Raw genomic sequence first — 16,828 nt, 5'->3', positions numbered from 1 at the left:
CAGCTGGGCTACGAAAAAAAAAAAGACAAATAACTGCGAATCCGGACCCAACCACTAGACCGCGGGATAACGCACGGGCTAAAATAAAGACATTATTATGTTCAGCATGATTTTTTCAGCGCCTACTGGTACAATCTTTCAGTGATCCTGGCTTCCAGCAGAACCCCTCTAAATAACAAGAGCTGGGCCTTCCGAATAAATTCTTATGGCCTGTCTGGACTTTAGAAGAAGCCCTACAAAATCAGTTGGGTGAGATACTTAACCAGGAGACCTCATATTGCTCTTTCTGACTCTGCGCCCCTTTCATCAACACTGGGAAATACATCTAGGAAACTGGAGAAGCCTTGCTGGTGTATCTGACTGGAAATTGTAAAAGGTGTGCAACCCAAGACAGAAGAGGCTTTGCTTGACAATTAAGTAAAATTGCAAGAGCCAGCTGTCTGGGTTTGTGAGGTACTATATCTGCCATAGAGCAACCAGAATATGAAGTTAGGCAATAGATCTTACAAAATTTGTTAATGTGCCATTGACAACAGATTTACAAAAATGATCTTGCACGTAAGAAAACAAGCCGTTGTTGCCACTAAACTTCTCTAAGAGACACAAACAGACAGACATGCACAAAAAAACACATGAGATCAGATTTAAAATTAGATGCATGTAAAATCTTAAATTGCCTTAGCTTACCATAGGTAAATTCCAAGATCATCAACGTGGGAGGAAGCTAAGAAATCTCCAGTAGGGGACATGGTGATGGAAACAGCCGCTGAGTCCAACAGAAAACAATCTATCAGGCTGAAAGTGAAATGACAAAAGTCGATTACGTTTCTGTAAAGAATTGGGTCTTTTTAGTTTGAAGTTTTAATTCTAACATGTAAGTTTGAAGTCAACAACGTTCTTGAGCAGAAAATTGTTTTTGCACATAATGAAAAAAGGGGATGGCTTTTCAGACAACTGTCATTTGAAAAGATGTGCGCCTCAAAAAACATTAGTAATGAATATGAAGCATAGCAGTTCTTACAACAATATCTACACTAAAAGCAATATTACAATAGAGTAAACCTTGCCATCTGAAAAAACTATGGAAGCATTTAATAAATATTTGTATGAGATTTCCAAGGAAACTGGTGTATTGTTCTATATTTTTCATTAACTCACCACCCTGATGGAAGATCCCACACTTTAATGCAGCAATCCATTGATGCAGTTATTAGCCATCGACCATCGGGACTGAAAGCCTGAGGAAGGAAAAAAGGGCCACATTTTACACTCAGATAATTGGGTCTGTGCAGTTCCTTAAAGAGTAAACAGTGCATGTACTTTTAATCAGTACTGTACTTTTAATCACTATGGAAACACATTCCTCGTTTTGCATTGAGTTGGTTCAACAACATATCCTGATTGGCCTGTTGAGCAAAAAAAACATCACTTTCTACATTTGTGACAAGGAAGATGCATGGGCCCAGTATTTGAAGATCTGACTGGGCGAAACTAATGTTATATACAAATAAACAAACATTAGTTTGCTGTGGTGCCTCATCTGTTCGACCAATTGTTTGTGCCTTAGTTCCACACTTGATGATGTGCCTGAAGTCTGCCTGTTGTCTGTCAGTTCCATCTGTATGAACATAACATGCACCTCTCATGCCTTGATATGGTACAAACTATTGACGGATATTTGCTACTTACAGAATTCATAATAGCTACATGTGTTTCATTAAATAACGTTAAAACCATCTGCATGGCAAACTGATTGGATTTAATTTATTGCATATAGTCATTGTGAGAATATGAATTGACAGTTGCAAACCCTCAGAACTAATGTAAAACAAGAAAAGGAACAAAACCGATATAAAAAAAGCTTATGAGTGAAAGATCTAAACGTATAAATTAACACTTTAAAAATTTATATATTTTTTCCAACTATATAACACAATACCAACACATCTGCTCAAGAATGAGCTCAAAAATTGCCAACTACAGGTCTTGAGTCATCTTTACCTAATCAGCATTAGCACAACTATGCCTAGTTGTGCCACACAGATACTCAAGAGGTGTCACCTCCCCATTCTGATCCCATTCTTATGTTTGCATCTTCCACTGTTTGTTTGGATCAGGATCATTTCTTCCACCAGGGACCATTCCGTTTTATCTCATCATGATGGGAGCCCTGTTCAACCACCAATATATCACTATGCAGCGTTTCACCAGTAATAAGCCCACGGAGACGAACCAGTGTTGCATTTTCCCTTGTTTGGGGTTAGGTATAAAGCCCAACAGGCAATGCCTTGTAGACGATTCCAGATGCACATGAATCGCTGCCTGAGCCTCCGCCCCAATACTCCCCAGCAACAGTAACGCAGAATGCCCAGGTCAAACGTAGGAAGGTGGCTTCCCCTCCCGCCACATTTAGGGCATGATGATTATCTATTGGGGTATATTCTGTGCAATCTGGTGGGTGTCAGGAATGTACAGTGATGGTAATTAAAGTGCATCAGATTGAATCTAGCATTACTTGCCATGTCTTGCACAAGTTTGTTTCAGTGTATACATTTTTATTGGCATTTGGTACAAATTGTTACAGATCACAATTATCACTATATAAATATCCAGAAAGAATAAAAAACTAAAGGAATATATTATAACAACCCCCGCCCTCACCCACCTTCTCCTCGGCTCTCCTTCTACAGTTACTGCAAACGATTCTGGAGATGCATCCTATACTTGTGCACAAGTTGTCACCCATTTCGCATCTTTCAGAGGGGTCTGTAGTTCTCTATCCCAAGCCAGCCATGCTTTGAGCAAGGTGAGTGGTCTAGCCACTTTCAATGCCTTATATATACTGGAGACAAGGATCCTGCCCTGCTCATCCTCCAACACCAGAATCACCGTGAAGGAGATCTTTGGGACATTCAGGAAGTCCATCAATATCGCTCTGGCTTATCATACTTCAGGAACTGCCCAGTGCTAACCCCAAAAGTGTCTCAGGCCTTATCAAAGGTTAAAAACCAATCACCAAGGTACAGGTTTCAAATTGTTAGGCAGCCTACCTCTCTCCATGCTATTAATGACAGTGTTACGAATCTGATGAAATTGTTGCAGCAGCTTAATTTGCATGTCCCTACTGGTGGGTGATACATGCCCATCAATAACCTGGTAGAGTCCCCTCCACAACTATATCCCCTAGGTCTATTTTCCCAGTTCCCATCTGTAGGAAGCAGGATTTTTTGTTGCAGTAATCCTGCCCCCTCCCCCCGCCACACACACACACTTTTTGCCTGGTATTTGGTGCAACTTTGACTTAAGTGTACTGGGTTCCTGCTAACCAGGTCCCCAGTGCCAGTGTTCTTTCCCTAAAACAAAACTGGTCACCTGATCTCCAGCTGGCCCGGCCTTGAGTCCCTAGTAAGTGGTACCTCTTGTACCTAGGATATCTTGTGCCACTCTAAGGGACCCAGCACCAAACCCATACCGACTGTCACTGCAGTCGGTGTGAAAAGGTGCTCTAAGAAGTGAAAACAACATGAGACACACTTGTGTGCCATGTCCTTCTAACACTGCATGTAATATTTGTAAGTCAACCTTACAGCAGGCCTTACAGCCCTGAGGCAGGGTGCGTTATATTCCATGTTGTTAGAAATGGGGTTTCTGGTTGGCTAGCGTATGCACGTAAGCCAGGCAGAACCCACCACTCCTAGTAAGGGCAAGGTAGTTACACGCTGAAGATAACCCCTGCTCACTCCCTAGGTAGCTTGGCAGAGAAGTCAGGCCTTATCCCAGAGGCAATGTGTAAAGAGTTTGCGCAACCCACTCAAACAGCAGCGACAAACTAGGCACACCACAAAAGAAACTCCACACAGGGTTATATAAAAATAACCTTCATATTATCCATAAACACATCAGAACACAATATAATAAATATCACTGTGCCACTAGGTACTTGACATGATTTGAAAAAACAATAGAGGAGTAACCCCTCGTGGGTAGAGAGAGAAGTAACTCTCTAATAATGAGCAATAGTGCTCTGGCTAGCACATTTTGCCCCAACCTGTTACTGGATAAAGCATATCCTTATAGAAGACCCCTCACTCACCAACCTAGTTGGTGACATGCTTCATCATCGGGGTCCCACCCCATAGGCCGAGTGCCCACAGGGTGTGCTGCGACACCTGATTACAGTGGAGCTGGTTTTGTTTTTATGTGTTCAAGACTATCAAAATTGTGTATTTAAAAAGGGCCAACACTACTCACTTCAAGATTTATTCTTGAGCGCTTGAACCCTTATTAAAAATAAAGTGTGGCACCTTTGCCTAATTAGGAAGGCTTCGGTGTCAAAAGTCGTGTTTAAAATATATAAAAATAGCGAAAAGTGTGCTATGTGAATGTGAATATACAAAATTATTGTTTTAAAAGGTCTACATGTTTCAACCCAAACATGGATTCAAGGGTTTTCGTCAGGACCGTGGGTGATTTGAACTGGGTGGTCCGCCCGCGCTAAGGAGCGTCCTGCCCTAGTTCAATTTAGAGATCGTAAATTTTCCCTCTCTCTCTCCATTGTTGTGAAAACTTGACATGATTTCACAGGAATTTACATAAACCTTTTGGCCAAATTCATAAACATTACAGTTAGTTAAGGTCACCAGTAACTACTCATGGGATTGCATTTAGCGTGAAGCACTAAGCATAACACCTCATCAGCAGTGCACCACAGTAAACACTTGCAGCTGTGTACACATCATGGAATACCATAAGCTCATCATGCCCTTCTTAGGCGTAAATAGGACACATCAATCATAAGCAGGGCCATGGGATACACATCCACAGTGCACTATCATAAAGAGTAGTGGCGTGCACACATACATCCTCACTGGTAATGGAATATTAAAGCCTAATCAAGTCACAGAATAACACAGCCCATAACCAGGTTTCCCTCTCGTAGGCTCCTGGGCCTTACCCGCCTACACCATAGAAATGCGGTAATGCTGAGCGGTTCCTTCCCACTTGGGGATTACCAATCCTACTCCTCTTCCTCAGTGGGGAGTGGAGGCTTCCATCGAGGTTTCCCCTTTATGCCCCAAGCGGTCAGTAAAGAAGGGCCCAGAAAGTAGATATAACCGGGAGTGGAAGCATCCCCTCTACCCTCGTTGACAGGGGACCTCTTTTCCCAAACAAAGGGTGGGCTCTTGTGAGCACTGAGCCCAATCGGTAATGAGAAGCCAGCTCAGCCTCACTCACCAATTGTTGTGGGGTGAGAGGACCAGGTTGCAGATGTCGGCTGCCCAGCCAGACAAGGTGCTGATCCCCCGCCTTACTTGGCGGTCACACCCGACAGCCACTGCCCCAAATTCTTCTTCTGGATCTCAGCCCCAGCCCGCTGGATTCCTCTGTGCGACGGTAGGTCACGAAGCGAAGTCTCCGTCGACTTCGCCTCTCCTCCGCTTGCGGTCAGGAGCACATGCCCGCCTCGCACACTATCAGGCTCAGACGCATGGCTTGCTGCCTCTGCCTGACTTCTGGGTGTCCTGGGATGGGGACATGCGGAGCAAAGTTTCTTCCGGTTGCTCTCTTGCTCAGCTTCTCACGGCACACAGCAGTGGGCCCCGCCCAGACTCAGAGAACACGCGGGGTTCTCTTCTTCCTCACGGGAGCCCCGCCCACAATCAGGCATCCTCCGCCTGACTTCCTGCTCTCACCACGGATGCTCTCGCCATGTTCCCTGTAAGAGCCACTTCTCGGGATTAGAAGTTAAAGTTAGAAGTCCCCTTCCCATGCTGTACTAAGCAGGAGCGCACACCTTTGGGCCATAGGTTTTTCAACGCTTTCCCCGTGCACTACGATACGGACAAAAATGCCACACAAGCCCACATCAGGGCTCAACTACACTGGCTGAAAAAATCCTGGCTCGACCCACATGCTGCTCCAGGTGAAATGCCCCTTCAGGGCACCAGAAGAAAAGCACTCACCATGTGCTAGAGTACAGGGCAATTAGAGGAATCTAAAGCGCCCTGCCTATCTCCCACTTGAAGACACAAACAGGGAGCAGGCAGCAGGCAGCGCTCTTCTCCAGGAATTCACAAGGTTAGAGCTGGGCGCAGGCAGGCCAGCACGCAGGGCCTCCCAGCAGGCAGTAGCGGAGTCCCAAGTGGGTTCCTCCTGTCTGTGTGTACCTCAGATCCAGTTCCAAGAAAACTCAAAAGCCATGGGTCACAGCCCTAGAACTTATACTAGTAAGTGTCTTTGTTCTCTCCTGGCCCAGGGCACTGAGCCCAGTCCAAACCAGTTCTGGGGGCACTTTGCAAGTGCACAACATTCCCCATTGTAAGTGTAAACCCTGGCCCCAGACACACCACAGAAGGGCGGAGCCATCATTGTGGAAGGCAGGCACAGCCCTATTTAGGTGCAGGTGCTCCTCCTCCCACCACTCCAAATGCAGATAAGGCCTAGTCGGCCTATCGCCGACTCATCCAGACTCTCTTGGGCAACCACACCTCCCCAGACCCTGTCACTCCAAAGCCAGACAGGCAATACACATCCTAGCAGAGGACCAGAGACACACAGGACACAGAAATGCCTACTTCTAAAAGTGCCATTTTTAAAAAAGTAATAATAGATCTGCTGACACCAATAAGCAGCATTTATCACCACTATTCCAAACATACCAAACTTGATCATGATACCCCTTCATGTCAGGAATTACCACTGAAGTACGTATCAGGGAATCACCAATGCATCCCTATGAGAGGGCAGCCTCACAGCAGTGAGAAACCAAATAGCCTGTTTGTCACTACCAGGGCATGCCACACAGTTAAGGCGCATGTTGTACCTTTGTCCTACACTGCACCCAGTCCATAGGGCTAGCTAGGGCCTACTTTAGGAGTGACTGATATGTAGTACAAGGTAAGTCACAGACGTGGTAACCACTTTATATGCCATGTCACAGAGGCAGTAAACTGCGTGTGCAGGCCCTGCAGTGGCAGAGGCCTGAGACAGGTTTGAAAGATTACTTTGGTGGGTGGCGCTAGCAGTGCAGCAAGCCCACCAGTAGCATTCAATTTACTGGCCCTAGGTATATGGGATACAACTGTACAAGGGACTTATAGGTAAATTAAATATGCCAAACAGGGGTAGACCAATCTTAGCAAGTTTACCATAGAGAGCGCATGCACTTTAGCAATGAACAGCACTGATAAAGTGCCCAGAGTCCTAAAACCACCAACAACAGGTCACAAAAAAACAGGAGGAAGGCAACAAGTTCTGGGATGACCCTGCAAAAAGGGCCAAGTCAAACACATGTGAGAAAATAACTGCATGAGCAGATATGCCCCTGTGCTGGTCGGTTTAATTATGGACAGTACAAGTGCACACAGAAGTCATCTTAAGGTATGTGCTGGGCACTGGTCAAAACGAGTTTCCCAGCTCCATAATGGCTTCATTGAAACCTATGGTATTTGATATCAAACACATCATATTAATAAATTCACACTGATTTCAGTGATGGATTTATTACTACATGCACACAGCTGTACCCCCTGAGCCCTACTAACCTTCTAGTGTGCTGGCTCACTGGTCCAGTCTGCTACCACAGATGAGTTTCTAACCCCCTAGGAGTTGAGAGCCCTGCTCTCAGAGGACAGAATCACTGCCTGCTCTGGAGAGAGGTGCTATCAACTCCTCCTCCAGGAAGGCTGGTAAATCAGCATATCAAGGCAGCAGGCTTCAAATGCCTCTGCTGCCTTTGATATGTGACTCAAGGCTTCTCCAGACAGGGGAGATGCCCCCCCTCCACCCTCGCCCTGGGTAAATCTGGCACCAGGACAGGCAGGATAATTAGCTATGCAGGAGGCGTATTGCACTGCCAGGCTGGACATAACTCTCGGGTGAACAGCCTGAAAAGAACACCTAGCTAGGAATTATGCCATCTTGTGTGTGGTGGAATTAGGAATTCTGGGACAGGGTGAAGCCCACTCTGCAAAGGAAGTGGTTATCTAGGGTGTGTAGTGACCCCAAGGGTAAGAAGCCCATTAGCTACCCTCCTCAGTGCCCCTAAATTGAGTATTTAGGAGACTCCTCCACCCCCCTGATACCTGGTCAATGGACAAATCAAAGAAGTGGACAAAGAAGAAGGGCTGACCTGAGAACCGAGGAGCAACTACTTACCTGGCGCCAACCCTGCCAGCCTGAATGCTGCACCCGACTCTTGTGGAGAACTGGACTCCTTCTGCTGCTGTGCAGACTCCAAGAAACCCGGAGGGCTGCCTGTGCTTCACCAATCGCCAGAGTAACTCCCTTGGAGAAGAGGAGTTACTCCCCTGCAGTCGAAGGCACCAAAGAAGCAAGGTCCGGTTTACTGTCCTGCCGCCTACTGGGACTACCGGCACTGCAACCACCCAGGAAGAAGTCACCATGCTCCTAAAGGTCAGATCCATCCTTCCTCCAACTGTGGGGAGGCCAGGACAGACTGGAGCTGTGCAGTACCAACATCTGAGGTATCAGACCACTTGCAACAGCCAAGGCTTGTTGTGTCCAGACTGGACACTAAGGAAAACCAACCAGCACGTCGAGGGACAGTGAGACCTACACTGAGTTGCCCAGCAGTCCTGTTTAGCCCTCTTCTGCAAAAACAAAACAAAGTGAGAGGCTTCGACCGGCACCACCAGACATCTCAAAGCACCCCTACACCCGCACCCCAAAGCCGGCGTCGAAGGAAGTAACGGTGCACAAAGTGTCCTGAGACCCACAAGAGCCAAGCCTATCCTTGGGTCTAGCCAGACTGGACTTTCAGTCGACTCCTACAGCTTCTTTCTGCAGGATCCCCCAAGCGCAAGTGAATCTAGCCCAAATCCAATGCTAAAAGACACCACTGCACGAGCCCCACAGCCCAAAGAGAAGTGTACGAACGGTGTCCCCAGGTGCCCGAGCACCTCAAAGGACAAGCCCCCCCTTGGGTTCCTCAGGACTGCTCCCTCCCCCCATTCCCAGCTTGCAGACTCTGTCTGACCGGACCGTTCCCCATTGAAGTGAATGGGTCACCCGAGCCCGTAATACACCTCTGTACCCAGATTTGTCAGAGCCTCCAGAGGTGACCTGTTGATGTGGCCTTGGATGTTGCTCCAGCCTCACCTTACGTCCCAGCGAACAGTCCCATAAGTCGCTATTAAGTGCCTAAATGCACTACATGTTTTTAGCCCATAGGATAACTTTACCGCACCCAAAAACGTTTCAAAACTGCAAAAATTCATAACTCGAAAAGTACTTCCTGATTCCGAAGATCTTGGTATCTAAATTCATGTAAAAGTATGCGTTGTTTTTATAAACTGGTGTTGGATTCCTTTATTGAGTGTGTGTCTCGCTTACTGCCTTTGTGAGTTCAATAGATGCATAGTTGGCACTACCCTATGATATGCCTAACTTCTCACCCACATTACCACAAAAGAGAGTATTTGGCGTGTCATTTGTGCCTCTGTAAACCAGTTGGCGTTTGCCTGGACTCTTTACACAGTTTAACTCTTTTTGGTCCACTATATAAAGAGCCAGCTCCCTACATCATCTTCACACCATTTAGCTGTGTATTAGAGTTAAGTGACCATGTAATAGGGGGCATGGCCAGGCAGCCAACCAAAATGGCTCTGCAGCACTGAAGCTCCGCCAAGAGATCCCAGTACGATCGTCCTGTCCCCAGAAAGCTACAAGTTAACCCGCCTATAATGCCGTCAACGATGCGGAGGAAGAGATTGTGAGCAGGCAGAGCTGATTGCTGCCGCCAGACACGCTGGGACTGTCCCGTTTCAGCGCCGTACAAGATACTGGGGCAGAGCCTGCCAGCGCGATGAAAATGGGCCCGGAGTGAATTTGCGCCGTTAGGAGAGTGGCGTATCCAGGTGGACGGTGCCTGGAGCCCTGGAGTGTGAGGTGAGCATGACCGGGCTGTGGGCCTACCCTCCCTCTTCGCCCCCTCCTATTTCCATCCTCGAGCGCGGCTCTCGGTAACTCTGCCGGAGAGCGCGTGCCCCCCATTTCACTCCAGGCGGCCCCGCAGTGACACGGATTGCGGAAGAGCCTGGGAGGCAGTCACCCGACTGCTCGACTGGCCCAAGGGAGGGGGTTGGTGGGCCCTGGGTCCCGGTCACGCACCATCGGCTCGCAACGCCTGGGAGGCGGCACAGAGCATCGGCGACAACTAGCACAGCATGTAACGGCGCAGATTAGGCTATACATTGATTGTCCCATGTAAGCAGCGGTGGTACAGCCTACAGAGGCCTCCATCTCCAGCAATCCTCCATGTGCGGCACAGTAGTGCCCTGTATACCCTGCCTGGAAAAAAACGACAGTTTGCGGCTCTCTGGAGGGGCCTTAGCATCACTCTGCCCAACCAGATGGCATGGCAGCTAGGGTTCTTGCACCCAAAGTCCATTCTTGATAAGGTTTCTCCCTTGTCCCTGCAGTGTGAGACGGTCCGTGGCGAATGCAGCGTGTTTGGGGTCCCTGCAGGGTGGCATGGGCCATAAAGACTCTTAACAGCGATTGCTGCAGTTCACCAAACCCACTGGAAAACTAGCAGGTACGGAAACTACCATGGCAGAGAGTGTAACGGGCGCGCCTTCCACAGAAAGCCCCTCTACAGACTCAGCCTCATTGCTTCAGGAACTGAGAGCTGGCTTTAGTGCTCTAGACAGTCGATTGGACTCCTTGGATAAACGCCTCGACAGTAAGGGCGGCAAGGTGGATTTGCATGAAAGGCAGCTTGACACAGTGGAAGATAGGGTGTCCGACCTAGAGGAGGGCTGTGCCCAGGCAGTTAAGCGCTTGGAACAAGTAGAAAAAATTCTTAAAGATGTTGCAATTAAAAATGAGGATTTAGAATCACGCAGCAGGCGCAACAATATTTGCATCCTGGGAGTGCCTGAAACGACCAATGCTGGTCGTATGGACCAGTTTTTAGAAACCTTGTTGGTTGACATCTTCAGCAGAGACTCCTTCACCACCGGTTTTGCCGTGGAGCTAGCACACCGTTCCTTGAGACAGAGTCCCAACCCAGGTTGCCCCCCAGGCCCATAATTGCATGTTTCCTCAACTTCCGGGACAGGGATACTGAGCTGCGGCTGTCAAGAGAGCGCTGTGCTATCACATGGCTGGGTTCTGCGCTAGCCTTGTACCCAGACTTTACTGCAATGGTTCAGGAGGCGAGGCGTGAATATAATGGCATCAAGGCGACTCTCCGGAATCTGGGTCTAAGGTATGGTATGCTGTTTCCAGCTCGGCTGTGTGTGGACATTGAGGGCAGAACACGCATCTTTGACTACCCCGCGGCTGTGCAAGAGTTTTGTAGAGACTATAGGATCCTCAACAATCAAAAATCCAAAGACACAGTACGAAGCTCTCTTCCTCATAGTGGCTCAGTGGCCAGTGTCAAACTTTTCTTTACTGAATGATTCCGGCATGAGCACCGGGTTAACTTAATTTAAAATGTTTGATCTCTCTTTGTAGTGGAACAGGTTTATGTCTTAAGCACTACAGTTATTGTAAAACTGGATCCATGGCTTGGCATCACCCCCCCCCCCCCATGTGTGTAACACGTTCAATATGTAACATGGTTGTGTACCTGGTTTATATACTATCTAATTTGTTGCGTTGTTTGCAGGTTACATGTGGTAGTCTATTTCACGGGGTATCTCCCTGCGATGGGGAGCGCAGGGATGGGTGGGGGGTGGCGGGAGGGGATGATTTCATTACTTGGCTACATCAGTTGCTGTTTTTTTAGTACAAAAGACAGGCTTAGATGACCTATCCACTTATTCCGACCTGTCTCTCATCACCTGGAATGTTAGGGGGCTCAATGTTCGAAAAGGGAAGCACATTTTACATTACATGCAAAGACACGGAAAAGACATTGCATTCCTTCAAGAGACCCACTTGCCCAGAACTAAGGCCACTTCTTTTGCATCCAGCTGGGGCCCCCATCGTCATTTCACAAATTATAGCTCTTATGCCAGAGACACCGCGATAATAGTACACTAACGTCTCCCCTTCCAGCCACACAACGTACGTAATGATACCAACGGGGGGCAACACAATGGTGACTGGGTTGCTAATGGGTCACTGGGTAGCATTTGTGAATGTATACGCCCCCGATGTAGATAATCCAGAGATTTTTCATGACCTCCACGCACAACTTCTACAGCTAGATGCTGAATACATATGAGTGAGTTGGGATTTCAATTTACTAATTGACCCGGCGGTAGACAGCTCCTCCAGCTCCACAGACTCTAAAACACGGGCAGGCCGGGCGCTTCTAGATTTGTGCGAGTCAATTGGCTTGGTGGACATCTGGAGACTGCTCCATCCGGCAGACCCTGGGTACTGCCATCATTCGGCCCTATATGACACATGGACCAGGCTGGACTACTGGTTAGTCTCTCCTGGTCAAATTAATTGGCATAGGTCTTCTCAGACTCTGCCGAGAACTTATTCGGATCACTCCCAGGTGGTGATGTGGGTCAGGATCCCCAGGCCTGAAGACTGTGAGATGCAGTGGAGATTCCGAGGTAGGGCCCTGCTGGATGAGGCATTTAGGGCAGAGCTGCATGACGCAATAGAGGAGTACTTTAATCTAAATATTGGCTCTGTAGACTCCTGGGCAGTCCTCTGGGAGGCAATTAAGGCCTATTTACGTGGGGTGTGCATCTCCAAGCATAAGGGAGTGCTGAGAGACCTTGGGGCCATGATAGCATGTGTTGAGCAGCAATTAAGGACGATAGAAGATTAACAGATAACTAACCCTAACCCTGCCCGATTCAGTCAACATCTTTCCTTTCTGGCAAACTTCAGGGAGGTCGCAGAGAGGGAAACTAATTTCTTAACTAAACATGGGGTGGCCAGATGGTATGGGGAAGAGGATAGACCCGGCCGAACATTATCACGCCTTTTGAAACCCTCAACTGGCCGACCATGCACCTCTGAAATTCAGTCCTCTTCGGGTCGAACTCTCACGAGTACCCCAGAAATTGGAGACAAATTCCTAGACTATTACAATAAGCTATACACATCCAAAGCGACCTACACAACAGAAGAACTGGGTAGATATTTTAAGGAGATTGCCATGGTCTATATGGAACGGTTCATGCAGGATTTCCTTGCCGAACCCTTCTCCGTAGAGGAAATAACTAGTGCTTTAGATGCCGTGAACAGCTCCACAGTCCCCGGCCTGGACGACATTTCTGGTGATTTTTATAAAGCATATAAAGACCTGAGGGCACCCCATCTTTAAAAGTTTACAATGAGGCGTTAGAGAGAAAGCAACTCCCCCCCCCCCCCACTCTGCGGGAGGCAGTAATAATACTGCTACTTAAGCCGGGGAACGATCCGCTTCATTGTGGATCATATAGACCTCTTTCCCTTTTAAACCTAGACTACAAAATCTTGGCCAAGATGATAGCGCTACAGTTGGCTCTATTGCTGGACCAAATAATCTCCCCGGCACAAACGGGTTTCGTCTCGCATAGATGGACCGCCCTTAATATGACAACGTTGTTCACAGTACTCCACAGAATTTTACCCGAGAAACCTGCAGCAACGATTCTCTTAGATATCGAAAAGGCCTTCGATTCCCTGGAAGTGGCCCTTTTTCCTTGAGGTGATGAGGAGGATAGGCATGCCAAAAGGCTTAATAGACCTTACAGCCTTGCTTTACTCCTCCCCCACTGTCCGACTGCGCCTGATTGGCCCAATTTCCCGTTCTTTCAATCTCACCCGTGGCACCAGGCAAGGGTGTCCGCTCTCACCGGTACTTTTTATTTTAGCAATGGATCCTCTGGTCAGTGTCAAGAATGACATCTACACGGAGGTCTTCAATTTCAGACGGGTCTCCTGCTCATCTCCAGCTACGCAAGAGACATCATTCTATATGTGATATCCTGGAACCACTGATACGGGAGATTATTCGGTTTGGCGGTTATTCGTGCCTGGGGATCAATTGGGGTAAGTCAGAAATATTCCCACTCACCTCAGGCACCACGAGATGGGAGTGTGAACTTCCTCTAAAGTGGTGCAAAGACTCCATGAAGTACTTGGGGATCCACATCCACATTGACACAGCGCAGATTCTTTAACTGAATTACGGCCCGCAATGGTCAAAATAGAAGAGCAGGTGGACAAGACTTTCAGTCTCACTAGCAGGTCAAGTGCCGTTATTAAAAATGACTTTACTCCCAAAGTTCTTATATTTATTTCACAACATACCCATCCCACTCCTGAATAGTTTTTTTCTAACACTACGCTCTCACCTCATTCGGTTAGTCAGAGGGGGGGGGGGGGAGGGATGGGGGATAAGAGGCCCAGGGCAGGGCTCGAAAAATCCCAAAAATTGTAATAGTCCTGCAGGACTAGTACATTAAAAAATGTCCTCGACCTAACTGCAATCTACTTGACCTCCGTCTCTGAAAGCGGAGCAAATGTGACAAGGTAACAAGATTTAAAGGTATCTTTATGGCTCATTAACTTTGTGAGCAATAAAAATGCCTTTAAATCATGTTATCTTGTCATATTTGCTCCGTTTTTACAGACAGAGGACAAAAGTTGGTTTGGACCTAAAAACAGCTTGACCTTGTTAAATTTAGCTCGACTATGTGAGCGGTAGAGTGGAATTTTCAAGCACTGCAGGGTCTGCTGGGATGCCATGACTTTGCCGTATGAAAAGGGGGGGGATTTGGACTCCATAATCTACAGATTTATTATCTAGTAGTGCAGTGTAGTTACGCGCACTCCTGGTACCATCCGGATGCACAAATCCCCTATGCCAGACCTTAGGCCGACCTGGTTCTGCCAGCCACCTTAAATACTATATTGCAGCAGGGATACCCTAGGGACCCCCGTGATATCCAAACTGTTTCTACTACCAGTTGGGCTTGGCGGAAATTGCAGAAAGTCACCAAGGCAGCCGCAATATACTCTCCTGGGATCCCTTTATTGAACAATCCATGGATTCCCATTATGCAAGAGAAATTAGTGCAATGCACACTCAACTAAATATTCGGCGGCATGTTTCCTCCAGCACCGATGAGGGGAGGTTTAGTGAGGCAACATATATGGACAACTTTATTTTTAATTGGATGCACAGTGCACTGCGAGCAGGGATTGCTGAGTTTCCCCTACAGCCAGCACAATATACCCCACTGTCCATTGTCATTGCCGACTCTGCAGGAGACCACATGATCTCTAAAATGTACAGGGCGTGTATGACCCTGGTCCCCAGTAGAGATGCCAAAATTAGAGAGGCGTGGGAGCGCGACCTAGTAGGACTCACACTGGGAATTTTGCTGCACACAAATTAAGGAAGTCTCGTTCAATAGCAAGCACAAACTATTACATTTTACGTATTTATGGAGAATCTACACGACCCCCGAAAAATTGCACAGGCTGAACCCTGACAGACCACATACATGCTTTAAATGTAGGGCTCCACATGCCGACTTTTCACACTTGGTCTGGAATTGTGTTAAATTTGGGACCTATTGGCGGGCGGTTTGTAAGGAAATTGAGAAGATGATTGGCTTGGATGTTGAGCCCTCGCTGGAGATCACACTGCTGAGGTATTTGGCTGGCTTTGCCAACAGGGTGCATCGGTTCACAGCAATGGTGCTATTGTTGGCAAAAAGAGAGATTGCACTTGTGTGGGGGCTGAGGTCCTCTCCCACAGTTAAATCATGGTTACACAGTCTCACATACTGTAACACAAATAGTGAGTTATTCGCTAGCACCCAGCCACCGGCATCTCAGCCAAAAGATATCTGGGGTCCTTTAAAGAGTTACCTACTAGAGTTGAATGCTGGCCCAACCATGCAACTGCCCGATGGAGTGGTGCCATCTGGACTGGGTTAGGTGGCCCTAAACTGTATAGTCCTCATTTGGGATTTATATCGCCCAATATGCTTGTAGGGCATCATGATGTATCGTCAAGATTTAACACCTGAGTGTATCGCATGCAGCGGCAGCCTGACCTAATGTTACTGTACATATTCAGGATGCGAATTGCCAGTTAAGTGGATCATGCTGACTGCAGGTCGGACTACGTTATACATGTAAATCCTTGTCTTTTGTATAAGCCATAACTGTCTTTTTTCTTTTAATGAACAAGCCAAAAGTGAGTACGTATATGCTGTATGTATTATTATGAAAATGATAAATAAAGTTTGTTTTTTTAAAGTGACCATGTAATAAAGCTCTACGTCTGGTTCGCCCAAGTCGCCCTGTTCTTAGTCTATTTTTACCATGTGCAACAAGACTCTATTCCCCTTTCACACCCACACCAGCAAGATGAGAAAGCTATATATTTCATAAAATGTCAACCCCAGAATTGGGCACATAGCATTTTGTAGTATATATAAACAGTGGACAAAAGCATAATTTTTGCCAATGCAAATGTCACCATAATGGAGTTATATAGGGAATTCCTAAACTTTATTGAGGTTCTTGTAAGACACTGCTCAAATTACAGTAATATATTAGCTTTGCTCAACGGGTCACCCATATTCCTATGTAAACACTCTTGTCCCACTGTATCCCTAAATATGGTAGGTGTTGTCTGGGTTTTCTCTCCCAGCTCAGCTAATGGTAAACTACTGTTTTCTGCTTATTAGTATACAGTCCAGAGACAACTGCAAAGTGATCCGATTTTTGCATCAGAATGGGAATAGACTCCTGGGGGTGGGTGAGCTAGACTAGGGTGTTGTCTGCCTACATTGAGACTACATGTAATGTAGAGAGTGCTAGGAGTCCCCTGGCTGAATTTTCAGTATCACCCATATTGTCAACAGTTCCACTGCCACTGCAAATA

At 47.1% G+C, this 16,828-nt stretch overlaps 1 protein-coding gene across 1 annotated transcript in view; it reads right to left on the bottom strand.

The window, feature by feature from the left end:
* The window catches only part of WDR36 (WD repeat domain 36), a 433,115-nt gene that overhangs the window by 156,122 nt on the left and 260,165 nt on the right, over window positions 1-16,828 (bottom strand). The window contains exons 16-17 of the mRNA XM_078675494.1: window positions 1,159-1,238; window positions 688-795 (exon numbers count right to left, since the gene is read on the bottom strand). Of these exons, the coding sequence (XP_078531620.1) occupies window positions 688-795; window positions 1,159-1,238 (188 nt within the window). The remainder of the gene's footprint in view (window positions 1-687; window positions 796-1,158; window positions 1,239-16,828) is intronic.

The sequence above is a fragment of the Lissotriton helveticus genome, chromosome 2_1 (assembly GCF_964261635.1).
Source record: "Lissotriton helveticus chromosome 2_1, aLisHel1.1, whole genome shotgun sequence".
Taxonomy (NCBI): domain Eukaryota; kingdom Metazoa; phylum Chordata; class Amphibia; order Caudata; family Salamandridae; genus Lissotriton; species Lissotriton helveticus.
The sequence above is the reverse complement of the archived record's forward strand: the minus strand, read 5'-3'. Positions and strand labels throughout refer to the sequence as shown.